General features: G+C 47.5%; 1 protein-coding gene across 1 annotated transcript in view; it reads left to right on the top strand.

Moving 5' to 3' along the window:
• The window catches only part of ush2a (Usher syndrome 2A (autosomal recessive, mild)), a 458,847-nt gene that overhangs the window by 36,872 nt on the left and 398,348 nt on the right, over positions 1-23,627 (top strand). The window contains 1 exon segment of the mRNA XM_065004287.1: positions 15,679-15,814. Coding sequence (XP_064860359.1) covers positions 15,679-15,814 — 136 coding nt within the window.

The following is a 23,627-nucleotide window of genomic DNA, read 5'->3' as shown; positions in this document are numbered from 1 at the left end:
CCTCTCTCTCCTTCCCTCTCTCCTCTATACCTCTCTCTCCTCTATACCTCTCTCTCCTTCCCTCTCTCCTCTATACCTCTCTCTCCTCTATACCTCTCTCTCCACTATACCGCTCTCTCCTTCCTTCCATCTCTCCTCTATACCTCTCTCTCCTTTCCTCTCTCCTCTATACCTCTCTCTCCTCTATACCTCTCTCTCCTCTATACCTCTCTCTCCTCTATACCTCTCTCTCCTTCCCTCTCTCCTCTATACCTCTCTCTCCTCTATACCTCTCTCTCCTCTATACCTCTCTCTCCTCTATACCTCTCTCTCCTTCCCTCTCTCCTCTATACCTCTCTCTCCTTCCCTCTCTCCTCTATACCTCTCTCTCCTTCCCTCTCTCCTCTATACCTCTCTCTCCTCTATACCTCTCTCTCCTTCCCTCTCTCCTCTATACCTCTCTCTCCTTCCCTCTCTCCTCTATACCTCTCTCTCCTTCCCTCTCTCCTCTATACCTCTCTCTCCTCTATACCTCTCTCTCCTTCCATCTCTCCTCTATACCTCTCTCTCCTTCCCTCTCTCCTCTATACCTCTCTCTCCTTCCCTCTCTCCTCTATACCTCTCTCTCCTCTATACCTCTCTCTCCTTCCATCTCTCCTCTATACCTCTCTCTCCTCTATACCTCTCTCTCCTTCCATCTCTCCTCTATACCTCTCTCTCCTCTATACCTCTCTCTCCTTCCATCTCTCCTCTATACCTCTCTCTCCTCTATACCTCTCTCTCCTTCCATCTCTCCTCTATACCTCTCTCTCCTTCCCTCTCTCCTCTATACCTCTCTCTCCTCTATACCTCTCTCTCCTTCCATCTCTCCTCTATACCTCTCTCTCCTTCCCTCTCTCCTCTATACCTCTCTCTCCTCTATACCTCTCTCTCCTCTATACCTCTCTCTCCTTCCCTCTCTCCTCTATACCTCTCTCTCCTTCCCTCTCTCTTCTATACCTCTCTCTCCTTCCCTCTCTCCTCTATACCTCTCTCTCCTTCCCTCTCTCCTCTATACCTCTCTCCTCTATACCTCTCTCTCCTCTATACCTCTCTCTCCTTCCCTCTCTCCTCTATACCTCTCTCTCCTTCCCTCTCTCCTCTATACCTCTCTCTCCTTCCCTCTCTCCTCTATACCTCTCTCTCCTTCCCTCTCTCCTCTATACCTCTCTCTCCTTCCCTCTCTCCTCTATACCTCTCTCTCCTTCCCTCTCTCCTCTATACCTCTCTCTCCTTCCCTCTCTCCTCTATACCTCTCTCTCCTTCCCTCTCTCCTCTATACCTCTCTCTCCTTCCATCTCTCCTCTATACCTCTCTCTCCTCTATACCTCTCTCTCCTTCCATCTCTCCTCTATACCTCTCTCTCCTCTATACCTCTCTCTCCTTCCATCTCTCCTCTATACCTCTCTCTCCTCTATACCTCTCTCTCCTTCCATCTCTCCTCTATACCTCTCTCTCCTTCCCTCTCTCCTCTATACCTCTCTCTCCTCTATACCTCTCCCTCCTTCCATCTCTCCTCTATACCTCTCTCTCCTTCCCTCTCTCCTCTATACCTCTCTCTCCTCTATACCTCTCTCTCCTCTATACCTCTCTCTCCTTCCCTCTCTCCTCTATACCTCTCTCTCCTTCCCTCTCTCCTCTATACCTCTCTCTCCTTCCCTCTCTCCTCTATACCTCTCTCTCTCCTTCCCTCTCTCCTCTATACCTCTCTCTCCTCTATACCTCTCTCTCCTCTATACCTCTCTCTCCTTCCCTCTCTCCTCTATACCTCTCTCTCCTTCCCTCTCTCCTCTATACCTCTCTCTCCTTCCCTCTCTCCTCTATACCTCTCTCTCCTTCCCTCTCTCCTCTATACCTCTCTCTCCTTCCCTCTCTCCTCTATACCTCTCTCTCCTTCCCTCTCTCCTCTATACCTCTCTCTCCTTCCCTCTCTCCTCTATACCTCTCTCTCCTTCCCTCTCTCCTCTATACCTCTCTCTCCTTCCCTCTCTCCTCTATACCTCTCTCTCCTTCCCTCTCTCCTCTATACCTCTCTCTCCTCTATACCTCTCTCTCCTTCCCTCTCGCCTCTATACCTCTCTCTCCTTCCCTCTCTCCTCTATACCTCTCTCTCCTTCCCTCTCTCCTCTATACCTCTCTCTCCTCTATACCTCTCTCTCCTTCCCTCTCTCCTCTATACCTCTCTCTCCTTCCCTCTCTCCTCTATACCTCTCTCTCCTTCCCTCTCTCCTCTATACCTCTCTCTCCTCTATACCTCTCTCTCCTTCCATCTCTCCTCTATACCTCTCTCTCCTTCCCTCTCTCCTCTATACCTCTCTCTCCTTCCCTCTCTCCTCTATACCTCTCTCTCCTCTATACCTCTCTCTCCTTCCCTCTCTCCTCTATACCTCTCTCTCCTTCCCTCTCTCCTCTATACTCTCTCTCCTTCCCTCTCTCCTCTATACCTCTCTCTCCTTCCCTCTCTCCTCTATACCTCTCTCTCCTCTATACCTCTCTCTCCTTCCCTCTCTCCTCTATACCTCTCTCTCCTTCCCTCTCTCCTCTATACCTCTCTCTCCTCTATACCTCTCTCTCCTTCCCTCTCTCCTCTATACCTCTCTCTTTGTGTATATTCTGGATTTTTTTATCCTCTTCCCCCTCCTCTCTTTTCAGACAGTGATATTTCACTCCTCTCTTGGCCCTGCTTTATACTAAAACCTGTGATAATGTAACAAATTATAAATAGGAAAACATTTCTGCTTCATTTAAATGATAAGAGTCAATCACACAGAGAGGACGAGACAGAACCATAAATAAAACATGGAGAGGAATGCGGGCGTGTGTGTGTGTGTGTGTGTGTGTGTGTGTGTGTGTGTGTGTGTGTGTGTGTGTGTCGGTCCGTAGCCTCATCCAGCAGCACAGGAGTATCTCTCCTCATGATATCTCCATCCCTTCTTCCCTCCCTCCATCCCTCCTTCCTCTGTTGAGTGTCTCTCTCCTCTCTGACAGCTCTCCCAGCCCTGGAATGAGAGTGTGTTATCAGTGAGTGGTGTGTCAGTCACAGTGGGGGAGAGGAGTGGAAGGGTAGAGGAGGGGGCTGAGCTAGGTCAGCGGAGGCCGCGGGGGCTTGTTTGGAGTGTCAGAGACACAGGCCTCTGTATCCTGTGCGTGCGACGTCTGTGCGTGTGTGTGTATGTCAGAGTCGGAGGCCTCTCTATCCACTGTGTGTGTGTGTGTGTGTGTGTGTGTGTGTGTGTGTGTGTGTGTGTGTGTGTGTGTGTATGTATGTATGTATGTGTGTGTGTGTGTGTGTGTGTGTGTGTGTGTGTGTGTGTGTGTGTGTGTGTGTGTGCTTATGACAGGCTCCTCTATTGAGCTAGTGTCATCTGCAGGGCAGCAGGAAAGGGCATCTGTTCTAATGTTCAGTCCTAATACCCACTAATATCATACATCCTAATAGAAATCTTAAGCTCTCCGTCTGTTCCCGGCCTGTTTGCACAGTAATGTATTTACACATCCTCAGCTCAATGCATTTATTGTAATACGCTCTGGATAAGGCTGTCTGCTAACTGACATCAATGTAAATATAGAATAATTCCCTTCCTCTGTGTGTCGAGCATACTAATAAACTAATGTAGGGTAGATCTGATACAAACCTGCTCGGATTCACTCCTCTGAATATCTTCTGTTGCCAAATCAGCCCATATGGGATCTCATTTAAAAACAGCTGTCGTGTCTTTACTATGGATTAAATGATATCACATGCTATTTTATGAAATAAATTCTCTGTAAATAATATTACCTGATTACCTTAATATTACCTATTACCTTAATATTACCTAAACTAATCATGTGAATGTAATTAACTAGGAAGTCGGGGCACCACAGAAGAACATTTATAGAGCTATTGTCTTCCGAATAAACTCTTAAAGACCTGGTAATCTTTTATATCAATAACAGTCAATTATTAATTGTCACCTTATTTAGTCTCATCTGAACGTCGTAAAATTCTTGGTTATCTTCATGAACCCTGGCTAACAAGTTGAATCAGCAATACAACATTTGGTTTAATTATGTATTTACTAAATACCTAAATAATCACACAGAATTACATATACACAGGATGGATCATATATTGATGACTAATTATGTCATAAAAGAAACATCCCTAGCGGACAAAACCGACAAAACCGATATGACGGCTCGTTACACAAAGAAAGGGGATGGAAGGCTGGGTTGCCCAGCAGAGAACTCCCTTGTCCTTTGAAGAATATTTCTGGGCGGATACGTTGTCGTACCCTGTCGTTCTGGAGAAATTGTCCGTCCTTTCCTAGGCCACGCACGTTTACAGCTGCTGCTGATAACTCAACGTCTAGGATGTATCACTTCTTTAGTGAATAAGAGTTCAGAGTTCATACCAAGTTGCCATACTATAAGCTCATGCTATATTCTGGTTGGTGTAGTCAAATTCATCCATCCAGCGTGGCGATCGTCACCTCCACGTTGAAATTCGGCCCCTTCTAAATGTATGGACATCGGTCCCACGTCATCGGGAACACAAGGTTAATTTCCTTAGGTTGTGGTTGTTCAACCATTCGCAACCAGAGCTCACGCTGAGGTTGGCTTAGTTCACCGTGAATTGGGTCAAGGTGGCTCTTATAGAAATGTACAAAAGGGGTTGGTTCATCCTTTCCAACCAATGCCTATTCACGTGGGCGTCGCCACTGATTGAGCATATTTTACTTATGAAAACAATTCTCTCATTTTAAAAGATAAAATTACATTTAATCTTTCGACAAATAGTTTCATATTTCAACATTTAAATTGCACAACAGTTGCATGTGAATCTGATAACTAGAATGTGTAGACTTTCCAGGATACAGTTTGTCATCCTATCATCAGTAATAATGTCTCAGACAACAACTTATCTGACATCATATTCTTTAAGTACCAACGGACACTTTCAACTGGTTGGATTACATAAAGAGTGTTCTTTTCCCCAACCTTTTTATGTTACAATACTCTCTCTATGTTAACAAAGGGCTTTCCAAGAGTCCTTTCTGTAGAGTGGAGAGAAAAAGGGGGAAAGGTATTTATGGAGGGTCGACACTCTAGACCCAAACTGCTACAGACCTATATCTTTCTAAGGTCTTTGAAAGCCAAATTAACAAACAGATTACCGACCATTTCGAATCCCACCGTATCTTCTCCGCTATGCAATCTGGTTTCAGAGCTGGTCATGGGTGCACCTAAACCTAAACCGCCATCGATAAGAGACATTACTGTGCAGCCGTATTCATCGACCTGGCCAAGGCTTTCGACTCTGTCAATCACCACATTCTTATTGGCAGACTCGACAGCCTTGGTTTGTCAAATGATTGCCTCGCCTGGTTTACCAACTACTTCTCTGATAGAGTTCAGTGTGTCAAATCAGAGGACCTGTTGTCCGGACCTCTGGCAGTTGATATGGGGGTGCCACAGGGTTCAACTCTCTTCTATGTATACATCAATGATATTGCTCTTGCTGCTGGTGATTCTCTGGTACACCTCTACGCAGACGGCACCATCCTGTATACTTCTGGCCCCTCTTTGGACACTGTGTTAACTAACCTCCAGATGAGCTTCAATGCCATACAACTCTCCTTCCGTGGCCTCCAACTGCTCTTCAATGCTAGTATAACTTTGCTATTCAACCGATCACTGCCCGCACCTGCTCGTCCGTCCAGCATCACTACTCTGGACGGCTCTGACTTAGAATACGTGAACATCTACAAATACCTAGGTGTCTGGTTAGACTGTAAACTCTCCTTCCAGACTCACATTAAGCATCTCCAATCCAAAATGAAATCTAGAATTGGCTTCCTATATCGCAACAAAGCATCCTTCACTCATGCTGCCAAACATACCCTCGTAAAACTGACCATCCTACCGATCCTCGACTTCGGTGATTGCATTGCGACCTGTACGCTCTCGTTGGTTGGCCCTCGCTTCATACTCGTCGCCAAACCCACTGGCTACAGGTTATCTACAAGTCTCTGCTAGGTAAAGCCCCACCTTTTCTCAGCTCAATGGTCACCATAGCAGCACCCACTCATAGCACGTGCTCCAGCAGGTATATCTCACTGGTCACCCACAAAGCCAATTCCTCCTTTGGTCGTCTTTCCTTCCAGTTCTCTGCTGCCAATGACTAGAACAAACTGCAAAAATCTCTGAAGCTGGAGACTTATATCTCCCTCACTAGCTTGAAGCACCAGCTGTCAGAGCAGCTCACAGATCACTGCACATGTACATATCCCATCTGTAAACAGCCCATCTATCTACCTACCTCATCCCCATACAGTATTTATTTATTTATGTTGCTCCTTTGCACCCCAGTATCTCTACTTGCACATTCATCTTCTGCACATCTACCATTCCAGTGTTTAATTGCTCTATTGTAATTACTTTGCCACCATGGCCTATTTATTGCCTTAACTCCCTTATCTTACCTCATTTTCACTCACTGTATACAGACGTTTTGTTTTATTTTGTTCTACTGTATTATTGACTATGTTTTGTTTTCTCCATGTGTAACTCTGTGTTGTTGTATGTGTCAAATGTCTATGCTTTATCTTGGCCAGGTCGCAGTTGCAAATGAGAACTTGTTCTCAACTAGCCTAACTAGTTAAATAAAGGTGAAATAAATATAAATAAACCTCCCCCAACAGGGCAACGTCATGACACAGCATATAAGTATATATTAAATAAAATTCTGTGATTTTCCCCAAAGGGAGGTGTCATGACGTTGGCCTCTTTGGGTATAGCAAGCCCATCCCCCTCTCCCTGCCTCCCCCTTTCCTCCTTCAACTAGGTTGCTGTGGTCAGAGAGACGTCGTAAATTCCTGAGGATCTCCTCATGGACACACAGTATAGAGAGTGTAGATTTTCATGGAGAACAAAGGAAATCCTTCCACCTCACAGAACTTGAGGTATGAACAAATGTCATGTTCCGGAGAAAGAATAAAAGATCGGTGAAGAATCCAGCTACGAACTGGTCCGTTTGTCACAACTTGGGGAAGCTCATGGGAGACGGTGTGGCCATATTATCATAACACTGTTTATATAATAGCCTCAGATATGAGGTTTATCTAATTGTTGTATAAGATGAATGAGTGAGTATGATACTGTTTGTATAATTGTGTAATATGATTTTGGACTGTTTAATGAAGAAAAATACAATTCCCTTTCGATTTGAACTAAATCCGAGGACCGCCCCTGAGCCCAGTTAGGGTCAGACATCCTGGGACAGCACCTTTTCTGCAATTCCGAATAAAACACAACTTTGAGAAATTATCAGCAGACCTAGCTTACCTCAATTACGAGATGGCTAACGGTTGCAGACCATGTTTTTCTCCATTAGGAGGACAAAGGTTGTAGACCATTGCTGAAGCTTTTAGACTATCGATACCGACAGAATAAGAACAAGTCATAACCGCAAGGCTCTCCAGAGGCTTGGTCGCATCCGCGCTTCGGTCTGCAGGTTGTATAACTTTTTCATTACATTTCATTACATTTCATTATAGTACAACGGTCTGATTTGTCTAATCTTAGCAATTTCTTCCCTAGCTAGCTACATAGCCGTCGTTGTATCAAAGATAATTGCGTAATTATCGTATTTCGTCGTCCTCCTATCTGCCCAACACGTTCACCGTCTACCGTAGCACTGTAGTAGCTATCACACTCAACTGAACGACTTGATTAGTGTAGTGTTAGCTAGCTACATAGTTGTCTTTGCTGTCTTCATATCCAAGATAATTGTGTAGTTTAGAGTGTGGAGTCTTAGAGCGATAATTGCGTTATTATCGTATTTCGTCGTCCTCCTATCTGCCTAGCAGCTAGCCAGCTAGCATACGTTCACCGGCTACCGTAGCACTGTAGTAACTATCACACTCAACTGAACGACTTGATTAGTGTAGTATTAGCTAGCTACATAGTTGTCTTTGCTGTCTTCGTATCCAAGATAATTGTGTAGTTTAGAGTGTGTAGTCTTAGAGTGATTATCTTAATTTACCGAGGTTAGCTAGCCAGCTATTTTGTCGTCCTTAACGTAGGAGACACTCCTAGCTAGCCAACAGCCAGCCAACGTCTACTGAATAGAACTTTCGCATTCGGTCGCATTCCGCTTCGCTCCACAGGTAGTATCACATTTTCATTTCATTTCATTACAGTCCCAACGGTGTGATTTGTTTGATCGTAGCTAGCTACATAGCTAGCTACATAGCCGTCTTTGTTTCAAAGATAATTGTGTAGTCTAGAGCGATTTTCTAGGTTAGCTAGCCAGCTATTGTCGTTCTCCTAACGCAACGTAACGTAACCAACACTGCTAGCTAGCCAGCTAGCCCCCGAATAGCAGCATTGTAGAAACTTCACACTCAACGGAACGACTTGATTAGGGTAGTGTCAACAACGCAGCTAGCCTACCTCAGCAGTACTGTATCATTTTAATCATTTTAGTCAATTAGATTCTTGCTACGTAAGCTTAACTTTCTGAACATTCGAGACGTGTAGTCCACTTGTCATTCCAATCTCCTCTGCATTAGCGTAGCCTCTTCTCTAGCCTGTCAACTATGTGTCTGTCTATCCCTGTTCTCTCCTCTCTGCACAGACCATACAAACGCTCCACACCGCATGGCCGCGGCCACCCTAATCTGGTGGTCCCAGCGCGCACGACCCACGTGGAGTTCCAGGTCTCCGGTAGCCTCTGGAACTGCCGATCTGCGGCCAACAAGGCAGAGTTCATCTCAGCCTATGCCCCCTCCAGTCCCTCGACTTCTTGGCACTGACGGAAACATGGATCACCACAGACAACATCGCTACTCCTACTGCTCTCTCTTCGTCCGCCCACGTGCTCTCGCACACCCCGAGAGCTTCTGGTCAGCGGGGTGGTGGCACCGGGATCCTCATCTCTCCCAAGTGGTCATTCTCTCTTTCTCCCCTTACCCATCTGTCTATCGCCTCCTTTGAATTCCATGCTGTCACAGTTACCAGCCCTTTCAAGCTTAACATCCTTATCATTTATCGCCCTCCAGGTTCCTCGGAGAGTTCATCAATGAGCTTGATGCCTTGATAAGCTCCTTTCCTGAGGACGGCTCACCTCTCACAGTTCTGGGCGACTTTAACCTCCCCACGTCTACCTTTGACTCATTCCTCTCTGCCTCCTTCTTTCCACTCCTCTCCTCTTTTGACCTCACCCTCTCACCCTCCCCCTACTCACAAGGCAGGCAATACGCTCGACCTCATCTTTACTAGATGCTGTTCTTCCACTAACCTCATTGCAACTCCCCTCCAAGTCTCCGACCACTACCTTGTATCCTTTTCCCTCTCGCTCTCATCCAACACTTCCCACACTGCCCCTACTCGGATGGTATCGCGCCGTCCCAACCTTCGCTCTCTCTCCCCGCTACTCTCTCCTCTTCCATCCTATCATCTCTTCCCTCTGCTCAAACCTTCTCCAACCTATCTCCTGATTCTGCCTCCTCAACCCTCCTCTCCTCCCTTTCTGCATCCTTTGACTCTCTATGTCCCCTATCCTCCAGGCCGGCTCAGTCCTCCCCTCCCGCTCCGTGGCTCGACGACTCATTGCGAGCTCACAGAACAGGGCTCCGGGCAGCCGAGGGGAAATGGAGGAAAACTCGCCTCCCTGCGGACCTGGCATCCTTTCACTCCCTCCTCTCTACATTTTCCTCCTCTGTCTCTGCTGCTAAAGCCACTTTCTACCACTCTAAATTCCAAGCATCTGCCTCTAACCCTAGGAAGCTCTTTGCCACCTTCTCCTCCCTCTTGAATCCTCCTCCCCCTCCCCCCTCCTCCCTCTCTGCAGATGACTTCGTCAACCATTTTGAAAAGAAGGTCGACGACATCCGATCCTCGTTTGCTAAGTCAAACGACACCGCTGGTTCTGCTCACACTGCCCTACCCTGTGCTCTGACCTCTTTCTCCCTCTCTCTCCAGATGACATCTCGCGTCTTGTGACGGCCGGCCGCCCAACAACCTGCCCGCTTGACCCTATCCCTTCCTCTCTTCTCCAGACCATCTCCGGTGACCTTCTCCCTTACCTCACCTCGCTCATCAACTCATCCCTGACCGCTGGCTACGTCCCTCCCGTCTTCAAGAGAGTGAGAGTTGCACCCCTTCTGAAAAAACCTACACTCGATCCCTCCGATGTCAACAACTACAGACCAGTATCCCTTCTTTCTTTTCTCTCCAAAACTCTTGAACGTGCCGTCCTTGGCCAGCTCTCCCGCTATCTCTCTCAGAATGACCTTCTTGATCCAAATCAGTCAGGTTTCAAGTCTAGTCATTCAACTGAGACTGCTCTTCTCTGTATCACGGAGGCGCTCCGCACTGCTAAAGCTAACTCTCTCTCCTCTGCTCTCATCCTTCTAGACCTATCGGCTGCCTTCGATACTGTGAACCATCAGATCCTCCTCTCCACCCTCTCCGAGTTGGGCATCTCCGGCGCGGCCCATGCTTGGATTGCGTCCTACCTGACAGGTCGCTCCTACCAGGTGGCGTGGCGAGAATCTGTCTCCTCACCACGCGCTCTCACCACTGGTGTCCCCCAGGGCTCTGTTCTAGGCCCTCTCCTATTCTCGCTATACACCAAGTCACTTGGCTCTGTCATAACCTCTCCTGGTTTCTCCTATCATTGCTATGCAGACGACACACAATTAATCTTCTCCTTGCCCCCCTCTGATGACCAGGTGGCGAATCGCATCTCTGCATGTCTGGCAGACATATCAGTGTGGATGACGGATCACCACTTCAAGCTGAACCTCGGCAAGACGGAGCTGCTCTTCCTCCCGGGGAAGGACTGCCCGTTCCATGATCTCGCCATCACGGTTGACAACTCCATCGTGTCCTCCTCCCAGAGCGCTAAGAACCTTGGCGTGATCCTGGACAACACCCTGTCGTTCTCAACTAACATCAAGGCGGTGGCCCGTTCCTGTAGGTTCATGCTCTACAACATCCGCAGAGTACGACCCTGCCTCACACAGGAAGCGGCGCAGGTCCTAATCCAGGCACTTGTCATCTCCCGTCTGGATTACTGCAACTCGCTGTTGGCTGGGCTCCCTGCCTGTGCCATTAAACCCCTACAACTCATCCAGAACGCCGCAGCCCGTCTGGTGTTCAACCTTCCCAAGTTCTCTCACGTCACCCCGCTCCTCCGCTCTCTCCACTGGCTTCCAGTTGAAGCTCGCATCCGCTACAAGACCATGGTGCTTGCCTACGGAGCTGTGAGGGGAACGGCACCTCAGTACCTCCAGGCTCTGATCAGGCCCTACACCCAAACAAGGGCACTGCGTTCATCCACCTCTGGCCTGCTCGCCTCCCTACCACTGAGGAAGTACAGTTCCCGCTCAGCCCAGTCAAAACTGTTCGCTGCTCTGGCCCCCCAATGGTGGAACAAACTCCCTCACGACGCCAGGACAGCGGAGTCAATCACCACCTTCCGGAGACACCTGAAACCCCACCTCTTTAAGGAATACCTAGGATAGGATAAAGTAATCCTTCTCACCCCCCTTAAAAGACCTAGATGCACTATTGTAAAGTGGCTGTTCCACTGGATGTCATAAGGTGAATGCACCAATTTGTAAGTCGCTCTGGATAAGAGCGTCTGCTAAATGACTTAAATGTAAATGTAAATGTCTTTGATACTAATTGCTAGTCTGCAGCTAGGAATTCGGTATCATTGAACACGAAGAACAACAACCGCTGAAACATCCATTCTATAACGAATGTCACTTTGAACGATCCCCTCTAACCAAGACCAAGAGAGAGAGAGAGAGGGAGAGAGACGGACAATTCTACGAAAGACACAAACTTTTCACCAGCGATCAAGACAACACAATGAGCGTAAATTTATATATTTATTGCAATTGTTCCCGAATGAGTGAGCGTTCATGTGTAAAGGATTAGCATTTAACTTCTTGATACTACCGATCCCGGATCCGGGAGCGTAATCATCGCCTCAAAATAATTAGCATAACGCAGCGGACATAAATATCCCTAGAAAATGTTCCTATTCATGAAAATCACAAATGAAATATATTGAGACACAGCTTAGCCTTTTGTTAATCACACTGTCATATCAGATTTTCTAAATATGCTTTACAGCCAACGCTAGACAAGCATTTGTGTAAGTTTATCATAGCCAGGCATAGCATTATGCCCTGCTAGCAGCAGGCAACATTTTCACGAAAATAAGAAAAGCAATCAAATTAAATCATTTACCTTTGAAGAACTTCGGATGTTTTCACTCACGAGACTCCCAGTTAGATAGCAAATGTTCCTTTTTTCCAAAAATATTATTTTTGTAGGCGAAATAGCTCTGTTTGTTCTTCACGTTTGGCTGAGAAATCGACCGGAAAATGCGGTCACTACAGCGCCAAACTTTTTTCCGAATTAGCTCCATAATATCGACAGAAACATGGCAAACGTTGTTTAGACTCAATCCTCAAGGTGTTTTACACATATCTATTCGATAATATATCCACCGGGACAATTGGTTTCTCATTAGAAGCGATTGGAATAATGGCTACTTCTGTACTTTACACAAGATTTTCTGCGGGAGCCATCATGTGACCACTTGCTCAATGTGGTCCCTTACGGCTATTCTTCAACATAAATGCGTAAAAAGATGTCACAATGCTGTAGACACCTTGGGGAATACGTAGAAAGCGTATGCTCATTCGTAGCCCATTCAAAGCCATTTAAGGAGTCATTGGCATGCAGCGCTTTCAAAATATGGGGCACTTCCTGATTGGATTTTTATCTGGGTTTCGCCTGTAACATCAGTTCTGTTATACTCACTATCCAAAGCTGTCAATTATATGCATAGTCGAGCATCTTGTCGTGACAAAATATCCCGTTTAAAACGGGAACGTTTTTTATCCAAAAATGAAAATACTACCTCCTAGTTACAAAAGGTTAAATTGTTATGATTATCACTCTGTAGTGACTTCTTAGTCGACCCCCACTTCCCCTTTTGTCTAACAAGCCGCCATGCCGGTTTAGCCCACTAGGACGCATGCTATCATTTCATGTAACCATATTTAACCTTGTTTGTTTGTTTGTTTGTTTATGTATGTCTGTGAATAACTTAGTTAGTAATAAATAAATTATTTAAGACAATTGATGTATGGATGACTCATAGTGAAGACTGGGTTCGTGCAGATAACCAACAATTTACGACGTTTGGAATGAGACTAATGTGAGGTACAGTAAATAATTCATTAATTCAAAGACTAATTGATCAGATAAAATATCTGAAAAGTTATTTTAGGAAATGATAACTTTGTAATCTGAATATTTTTCCTTGGTGCCCCTACTTCCTAGTTAATTAGTTACGTGGTTAATCAGTTGATCGCGTAATACTAATTACAGAGAATCTTTGATAAAAACTATAAGTCTTCAGTTAATGATAGTAAAGACACAACAGAGGGAATAAGCAGGAAATCTGGTATCCGCCTATCAGGATTTCTGAAAAACCTGGGAATTTGGGAAAGTTACAGGAATTTTGCAACCTTTATAAAGGCCTATAATGTTTGTAAAGGTAGTCCATAAAAAATCACAGAGAGCTAACTGGGAAATGACTCACAACAGGAACAGCCTTATCATTCACACTGACATAAAGACTCAGCTTATTACTACCTTGATCTCTCTCTCTCTCTCTCTCTCTCTCTCTCTCTCTCTCTCTCTCTCTCTCTCTCTCTCTCTCTCTCTCTCTCTCTCGCTATGCTCTGTCCCTACATCTGTCTGTCTGTCTGTCTGTCCGTCCGTCTGCCCGCCCGCCCGCCCACCCGTCCCAGATCACAGTCCACAGCAGATACCTGACTCCCAACCCAGCCTTGTTACATCAGGAGATAAACTAATGGGTCAGAGGGACAGGTCAGACAATGGGACGTTCTACCACACACACACACACATACACACACCCATACATACACACACACACAAAATGTACACACATACACTTACACACAAACGCACACTGAAAGCGGAGAGCTTTTAAAGCTGTTTATTTGCCAGTGTCCAGTGATCGGTGCTCAGTGAGTCATTAAAAGCTTTCCACTGCCACTGGCCAGGCCTTGGGTTAATCTGGGCCTGTAAAACACACTGTTCTACTGCACAGCTACATTCAATGGACTGGCTGTGAGAGATGACGTGAGTGAGAGAAAGGTGAGAGAGGCAGCCTACAGCTGAGAGAGAGACAGGTAAGAAAGACCGGTAGGAGGCAGGTGATAGACAGGTGTTAATCTGGGCCGCTCTCTACAGCACCTGCTGTCAATGGGACAGGTGGCAAATAGAAGTGGGGGAAAGAAGAAGAAGAAACTTGAGGGTCTCTTGAAGCAACAGTAGTTGAAAAAAGAACGAAGGCAGCAAAGAGGTAAAAAAAAATAAGAAGAGAAAAAAAAACATTTTCTAAAACGAACAAAGGAGTTCGGGGTTTCAAAGGGGCGCGTGGCGCTAAGCAGGATGAAGCTCTTCCCAATTCATTTACATCACCATGACAACTCTTCAGATCTCGACGCATGCCATTGGCTGGTTACAGATTCCAAGAGCGGCCTTCTCTCTACGTCCTTCTCTTTCTCCGTCTTTCCGTCTCTCTCTCTCTCGCCGTCTCCGCAGTCTTCAATCAGCCGTCATGAAAGTGCAAGTCTTAAGTATCTTCCAGACAGACAGTTGTTGAGTCGAGCCGAGTGCCGCCTTGCCTTCATCCACAAAGACGTTTTGGGCCAGACTTATTTCCCCTGCACCTTTTTCAACTCCTCTAAAGAAGCGAGGAGAGAAGAGGCGGATAGAAAACACTTGAGAGAGAGGGGGAATGTGTTAGAAAAGAGAGAGTGGTTTTATCTGTGCTACCACAGAGCATGCTAGCCAGACACAGCAAGAGTGGGAGAGGGGGATAGACAAACATTTTGAGAGAGAGGGGAGAAAGAGAGAAGAGAGGGGAGAAAGAGAGAAGAGAGGGGGACGTTGAAGTTTTCTAAGGTCTATGAACATATTTCTCTGGAGTTTTGATCTGAATAGAAGCAGTTGCTTTGACTGTGTTTGTGTTTTAATATTCATGGCTGGGGTGAAGATTGGTTTTGGTCAACAGGAAGCTCATTTGTGGCTGAGGTTTTAGAATGAGGGGGTTTCTGGTAGGAAAATAAACTGGAAGATTATCACTGTGTATAATTCACTCTGACTGAATCCTGAAGGCTGCTGGGCTATACATCTTACTCTCCTTCAGGGACAGGATCCCCACACTGTTAGATACTCCTTATAAAGCTTGTATCAGGACAAGGACCAGGAGATGGTTCAAACTTTGTCATTGAAATGTAAACTTTTTAACGCTTCACTGTATAAAACTGAATTAAAATGTGTCAAGCACAGAATAAAGTAATGTACAGTGTCAAGGACAGAATAAAGTAATGTACAGTGTCAAGGACAGAATAAAGTAATGTACAGTGTCAAGGACAGAATAAAGTAATGTACAGTGTCAAGGACAGAATAAAGTAATGTACAGTGTCAAGGACAGAATAAAGTAATGTACAGTGTCAAGGACAGAATAAAGTAATATACAGTGTCAAGGACAAAGTAACATTGAGTTATGGTTGATCCACTGTGTAATTGTGCATTCTAATTGGTCCACAGGTGCATGGCAAAAGCGTCAGTCTCTTCCTGGATGGACTGGAGGAGGACGGCACGCCCTTTGACACTCGACCTCTGACCTCACCCATCTCTGACATCAGAATGGACAGTACCATGAGAGTCGGACTGAGCTCTAACGGTAACAACAAGATAACACATGATGCATATATACATTACTTATAGTACATGGTATGTACACCTGCCTAGGGAAATACCATGGAAATACATGGTGTAGGAACAAATTGCAACATTAAGATAGATCCATGCAATCTAGGGCATAGATAGACACCCCCAGAGGGGTTATGAGCTAAGAATCACACAGGAAAGTGTTTTGTAGTGAATATGATCAATTGTGTCAGGTATTTCCTTTACAGCCTCCACCAGGGTCAATAGAAACACACTGAAAATGATCGACAACAGAGACTTAAATCTTTAGTGCGCTGGTCACCGACTGATCGACTGGTCGATCTTCAAAGCATTCCTAGTCGATCATCAAACATTTCTGTAGAAAAGCCAATGATAAAGGCTTGCATTCCTTTTCACGGGTTGTGCTTTTGGCAGTAGGTGCACTTGATTCAGAAGCCCTGCACACCAGGCAGGCAAAGTGTTCCATTTTGAACCATTTCATTTGTTTGAAAGGCAAAACCCTGCCTACCTGGGAGATCTGTGGCTAAATTGAGTTTGCCCACTGCGTTGGCCAATCGGATAGCTCAAATCACTCAAATCACACTACAGCTTCCACGACCCTGGCCACAGCAAAGTTTCATAGGAGCCTACATGAGATTTCATCATTTAAAAAACCATGACAAGAGTCAGTCTGTCAAAGAATACAGTGAAGAGCTGCTGCTGTTTGAGCACTGTCAACACTGTTTTTATTCAACACTATTACAAAACATAAAACATTTGCTTCTCCCTACTTCCACTTGCACTTCAGTTGCAATGAATGAGTAGGAAAGTGTATGGATAGCCCTGCGTTTTTATTATTATTAGCAGTTCGTTTATTTTAATATCTCTGGTCATAGGAATAACGTGAATTTGTACATGAGACAGATGCGTTGCGACTCGAGTTTTGCCATCAGGTGGAAAACGGTGTCCCCTCTCTCTGGTGAGTCTCACTGGAGGAAAAGGAGGAGAGAGCAGGGACCATGAGAGGCAGACCCTCTGCTGCTCTCTCCCTCCATCCGTTGTGACTAAATGATGTGTTCAAAAAAACTGTGAACTCGGAAATCTCAGACTTCCGACTTCAGTGCGTTCAAGGCCACTGTGATCTACAATAAAAACGAGATCCAACTGGCAAAAATCCATTTGAACGGTCATCCAACTTGGAATTCCAACTCGGAATCTCTGGCATCTTTCTAGAGCTCCGACTTTTCGGCCTGGAGATGATCATGATTTGACCTCGTTTTTTCCCCCGAGTTCCCAGTTGTGCTGAAAGCTCCATGACAGATGCAGGCACCATCAGTCCAGTAAAATAAAAAAGTAAATGACTTGTTAATTGTTTAAATGTATGCTCAGCTGTGCCTCTCAAGTGCTACACCAACTAGATATCGGCTTGCTTTTTGACTACGAAAGTGATCTGGACTCTGGTTGGGGACCACTGCTCTAGTGTAAAGTAATGATCAATGGTTTCAGCTACACCTTCATACTGCTCATCTGCTATTGAACAGTGATTTACACTCAGATAGCATTTGATCAGCCCATGATTGGATCATATTAGTGGTCAGCAGTATTGTTCACCCACACTGATCTGTGCCGTAGATGCTGACCAGGGAACAGTGTAGCCTGTGATTTATAGGATATTTATTTTGATCAGGATATTTTCAGGCTGCAGTGTTTTTATTTGTTGGCTTTATGTAGGCTATTTTTACATAGTTGGCAATGGCAAAATACATTATTATAAATGCAATAGAACTGTTCCACGAAAATGTGCAAATGAAAACCATAAATGGCACACAGATCAGTAGAAATGCTAAGATAAATCGGAATTCCACATGAGAAAGGTTGCCAACTCCCCGTGTACCCAATTACTGGCTACTTCAGGAGAGTAATGGCATAATCTACGAAAGCCAGTAGGAGGAGGATGGTCCGGTCAGGTTAAGGTTTTTCTCTTCTGGTTATCTTGATCTCTTGCTCCCTCTTGAGTCATTTGTGTTTTATTTCATCAAACCGTGTGGTTAAAGTGTCAGACAAGCTCAATGAATATAGTTGACTTTATTAAAACACATAGGGTGTGTCTATATATGGAAAAATTCACGTTTTAAAATTTACACCAATCGATTACTCGAAAGAACAGACGACTTTAGGTCGACCAAGATATTTTGGTCTACAGCCTCACATTGAATAATTTAAGACCAAAGGTAGATGCTAGGATGGATCCTCGTCATGGACAACCCTTTCAATTATCACAGTGGGAATCTTCTCCTTAGATGGATACGTACAGAGTAAGAATACAATATACATCAAGGCTCACATTTATAGTCTCAGAGTAGGAGAGAAGTGCTGATCTAGGATCAAGTCCCCCTAGTCCATCCTTTATTATCTAAAAGGCAAACCTGATCCTAAATCAGCATTCCTACTGTGAGACGCTTTATGAATATGGACCCTGTATTCCTCTCTCTTCTTAGCTGTTCTCCCACTCCCTATTCTGAATGTAATTAAACATTTAACTCCTTCAGCTCTGGTTCGCTTGCCATGACAGGGATTGGGGCGTTACGATCACTCAGAAATGGTGGAAGTGTAGAAATGATAAAATAAAATAAAAAATGACAAAGGATCTGGAAAAGGAGTAAGAGAAGACAAAAGAGAAGAGAGAGGGGAAAAAGAGAAGAGTAGAGAGAGAGAAAAAGGCATCCAGCCATCAAAGCAACACTGCTCTGTGTTTCAGTAGGCCTAATGCTGTTTCCACACGCTTAAGAAGCCCGCATCCAAAACCCTGGGCCTTTAGAGCTGCTCTTCTCCATCCTCTATCCTGTCTACATCTCATCTCTACACACACACACACACACACACAGTCCCTCCTCAGACACCCATACACACAGATAAAGATGGCAGGCCTTCTGACGCTAGGAGACGTTAGCTCTAGTTGTGACAGGTGTGGAACAATAGAGAAGTTAGCTTGGCAGGGAAAGACAATTTGTGCGGCAGAGGAAGACAAGACGCTTAGCTGGACAGGGAAAAGGCAGGGAAAGTCTATCTCCTGTGGTCTTAGTCTCGCTCAAATTCCCTTCATGTGTTTGGATTCACGTCCTGATGTTGAACCCTCTCAGATGTACAGCTCTCCTCCCACTGCCAACAGACTACAGTACACACAGTCTGCCACTGTTTCACCACGGATAATGAGAGACACGTTTTATAAGGGAACCCACTTTACAGCACATAAGGTCCTCATGTGTGTTCAGTGTTTCTGTTAGTAGCCAAGGCTTCAGTTGAAACATACAGTAGCAGATGAAACAGAGTTGTCTAGAGTCTGAAAGTATGGACAGAGCCTAAGTACACGTCATTCTGTCTTCTCAGAAAAACTGACAAGTGATTATGGCACAGAGAGAGAGAGCGAGAATAGATAGGGGAGAGAGAGACAGAGAGGAGATGGGGATGGAGGAGAGGTATAGAGATGGACCCACTGGTTGCCCTCTAGGTTACAGAGATGGTAGTCCCATCTACCAAACTACCAGGTGTGAAACAGGGAAGGGACTCAGGAGGTATGCTGATTTGGTATAGAGCAGACCTAACTCACTCTATTAAATTAATCAAAACAAGAACATTTTACACTTGGCTAGAAATTCAAAAGGAAATGATCTCAACAGAGGATAATGTCCTCCTGTGTGCTACATCCCCCCACTATATCCCCCCACTAGAATCCCCATATTTAATGAAGACAGTAGAAAACCTAAACAGTATATTTGACCTCTCAGCTTCCCTATCAAATCAAACAAATTCAAACAGAAAACTGAAGAAAATTAACAACGAGGACAAATGGTTTGATGAAGAATGCAGAAACCTTAGAAAGAAATTGAGAAAACTTTCCAACCAAAGTCATAGAAACCCAGAAAACCTGAGTCTACGCATTCGCTTTGGTGAATCACTAAAACAATACAGAAATACACTACGGAAAGTGAAGGAAGAGCACGTCAGAAATCAGCTCAGTGTAATTGAAGAATCCATAGACTCTAACCACATCTGGGAAAATTGTAAAACACTAAACAAACACGAAGAGTTATCTATCCAAAATGGAGATGTATGCGTAAAACACTTCTCCTATCGTTTTGGCTCTATAACAAAGAACCAACAGCAGAAACATATACATGATCAAATACACATCTTAGAAGCAAATATTAAAGACAACCAGAACACACTGGATTCTCCAATTACGTTGAATGAACTACAGGAGAAAATACAAACTCTTCAACCCAAAAAGGCCTGTTTTGTTGATGGTATCGTCAATGAAATGATAAAACATACAGACCACAAATTCCAATTGGCTATACTTAAACTGTAACGGCTTTCTAATGGTGAAGGAGAGTCGGACCAAACTGCAGCGTGTCTATTGTGATTCATCTTTAATAAACAAACGTAACACACAACAAAACACTAACACTACAAAACGAAAACCGAAAACAGCCTATACAAGTGTCTACTAACCTCTAACCAGGACATCAAGACACACAGGACAATCACCCACAATACAACCAAAGAATATGGCTGCCTAAATATGGTTCCCAATCAGAGACAACGGTAAACACCTGCCTCTGATTGAGAACCACTTCAGACAGCCATAGACTCTCCCAGAACACCCCACTAAGCTACAATCCCACTATACACACATTCCAAAATCCCAAGACAAAACACACCACAATACAAAAACTCTATGCCACACCCTGGCCTGACCCAATACATGAAGAAAACACAACATACTTAGACCTGGGCGTGACAGAACCCCCCCCCTAAGGTGCGGACTCCCGAACGCACCTCAAAACAAATAGGGAGGGTCCGGGTGGGCGTCTGTCCATGGTGGCGGTTCCGGCGCGGGACGTGGACCCCACTCAATTAATGTCTTAGTCCCCTCTCCTCGCGTCCCTGGATAGTCCACCCTCGCCGCCGACCATGGCCTAGTAGTCCTCACCCAGAAACCCACTGGATTGAGCAGATCGGGACTGAGGGGCAGCTCGGGACTGAGGCAGCTCGGGACTGAGGGGAAGCTCGGGAGTGAGAGGAAGCTCGGGAGTGAGAGGAAGCTCGGGAGTGAGAGGAAGCTCGGGAGTGAGAGGAAGCTCGGGAGTGAGAGGAAGCTCAGGCAGGTTAATGGATCTACCAGATCCTGGCTGGCTGGTGGTTCCGACAGATCCTGGCTGACTGGCGGATCCTGGCTGACTGGCGGATCCTGGCTGACTGGCGGATCCTGGCTGACTGGCGGATCTGGCAGATCCTGGCTGACTGGCGGATCCTGGCTGATCCTGGCTGACTGGCGGATCCTGGCTGACTGGCGGATCCTGGCTGACTAGCGGATCTGGCAGATCCTGGCTGACTGGCAGATCCTGGCTGACTGGCAGATCCTGGCTGACAGGCGGATCTGGCAGATCCTGGCTGACTGGCGGATCTGGCAGATCCTGGCTGACTGGCGGATCTGGTGGCGCTGGGCAGACTGGTGGCTCAGGCGGCGCTGGGCAGACTGGCGGCACTGGCGGCGCTGGGCAGACGGGTGGCTCAGACGGCGCTGGGCAGACTGGCGACGCTGGGCAGACTGGCGACGCTGGGCAGACTGGCGACGCTGGGCAGACTGGCGACGCTGGGCAGACTGGCGACGCTGGGCAGACTGGGAGCACTGGCGGCGCTGGGCAGACTGGCGATGCTGGGCAGACTGGCGGTGCTGGGTAGACTGGTAGCTCAGGCGGCGCTGGGCAGACTGGCGGCACTGGCGGCGCTGGGCAGACTGGTGGCTCAGGCGGCGCTGGGCAGACTGGCGGCACTGGCGGCGCTGGGCAGACGGGTGGCTCAGACGGCGCTGGGCAGACGGGTAGCTCAGACGGCGCTGGGCAGACGGGTAGCTCAGACGGCGCTGGGCAGACGGGTAGCTCAGACGACGCTGGGCAGACTAACAGCTCTGGATGCTTCATGCAGGCTGACAGCTCTGGCTGCGCTGAACAGAGGAGTACTGGTGCCTCTGGAATGAGGGGCTCTGGCGCCTCTGGCATGAGGGGCGGTAGCTCTGACAGCGCCGGACAGGCGGGAAGCTCCGGCAGCGGCGCCGGACAGGCGGGAGGCTCCGGCAGCGGCGCCGGACAGGCGGGAGGCTCCGGCAGCGGCGCCGGACAGGCGGGGGAGGCTCCGGCAGCGGCGCCGGACAGGCGGGAGGCTCCGGCAGCGGCGCCGGACAGGCGGGAGGCTCCGCAGCGGCGCCGGACAGGCGGGAGGCTCCGGCAGCGGCGCCGGACAGGCGGGACGCTCCGGCAGCGGCGCCGGACAGGCGGGAGGCTCCGGCAGCGGCGCCGGACAGGCGGGACGCTCCGGCAGCGCTGGACAGGCGGGACACACTGTAGGCCTGATGCGTGGTGCTGGCACTGGTGGTAATGAACCAAGGACACGCACAGGAAGCCTGGTGCGGGAGCTGCTACCGGAGGGCTGGGGTGTGGAGGTGGTACTGGATAGACCGGACCGTGCAGGCGCACTGGAGCTCTTGAGCACCGAGCCTGCCCAACCTTACCTGGCTCGATGCCCACTCTAGCCCGGCCGATACGAGGAGCTGGAATATACCGCACCGGGCTATGCACCCGCACTGGGGACACCGTGCGCACCACTGCATTACAAGGTGCCTGCCCGGTCTCTCTAGCCCCCCGGTAACCACAGGAAGTTAGCGTAGGTCTCCTACCTAGCGTAGCCATACTCCCTGTGAGCCCCCCCCCAAGAAATTTTTGGGGCTGACTCTCAGGCTTCCATCCGCTCTGCCGTGCTAGCTCCTCATAATGCCGCCTCTCTGCTTTTGCTGCCTCCAGCTCGGCTTTGGGGCGACAATAATCTCCAGGCTGATCCCAGGGTCCTTTACCGTCCAGTACCTCCTCCCATGTCCATTTCTCCAGGTAGTGCAATCTCTCCCACTGTAGCTGCTGCTCTGGCATGAGGGGCGGTAGCTCTGACAGCGCCGCCGGACAGGCGGGACGCTCCGGCAGCGGCGCCGGACAGGCGGGAGGCTCCGGCAGCGGCGCCGGACAGGCGGGACGCTCCGGCAGCGGCGCCGGACAGGCGGGAGGCTCCGGCGCCGGACAGGCGGGAGGCTCCGGCAGCGGCGCCGGACAGGCGGGAGGCTCCGGCAGCGGCGCCGGACAGGCGGGACGCTCCGGCAGCGGCGCCGGACAGGCGGGAGGCTCCGGCAGCGCTGGACGCACTGTAGGCCTGATGCGTGGTGCTGGCACTGGTATGCCGTGCATACTATGCCACGCCAACAGCTTTCTTTCTACTCTGTCCACTACATCCTCCACACTCTCAGACTCAGCACTCTGCTTCGCCGACAGCTCCAATTCCATCCATGGCTCTGCCCAAGGTCCTTTTCCGTCAAGGATCTCCTCCCAAGTCCATTTATCCAAAGAGTGCAGCCTCTCCCACTGCTGCTGCTGCCTCTGTTGCTTCTCCTGCTGCTGCCTTTGCTGCTGCTGCTGTTGCTCCTGCTGCACCTGTCGCTTCTCCTGTGGCTCCTGCCTGTTGACACGCTGCTTGGTCCTGTGGTGGGTGATTCTGTAACGGCTTTCTAATGGTGAAGGAGAGTCGGACCAAACTGCAGCGTGTCTATTGTGATTCATCTTTAATAAACAAACGTAACACACAACAAAACACTAACACTACAAAACGAAAACAGCCTATACAAGTGTCTACTAACCTCTAACCAGGACATCAAGACACACAGGACAATCACCCACAATACAACCAAAGAATATGGCTGCCTAAATATGGTTCCCAATCAGAGA

Source organism: Oncorhynchus nerka, linkage group LG18 (assembly GCF_034236695.1).
Source record: "Oncorhynchus nerka isolate Pitt River linkage group LG18, Oner_Uvic_2.0, whole genome shotgun sequence".
Lineage (NCBI taxonomy): Eukaryota > Metazoa > Chordata > Actinopteri > Salmoniformes > Salmonidae > Oncorhynchus > Oncorhynchus nerka.
The sequence above is the reverse complement of the archived record's forward strand: the minus strand, read 5'-3'. Positions and strand labels throughout refer to the sequence as shown.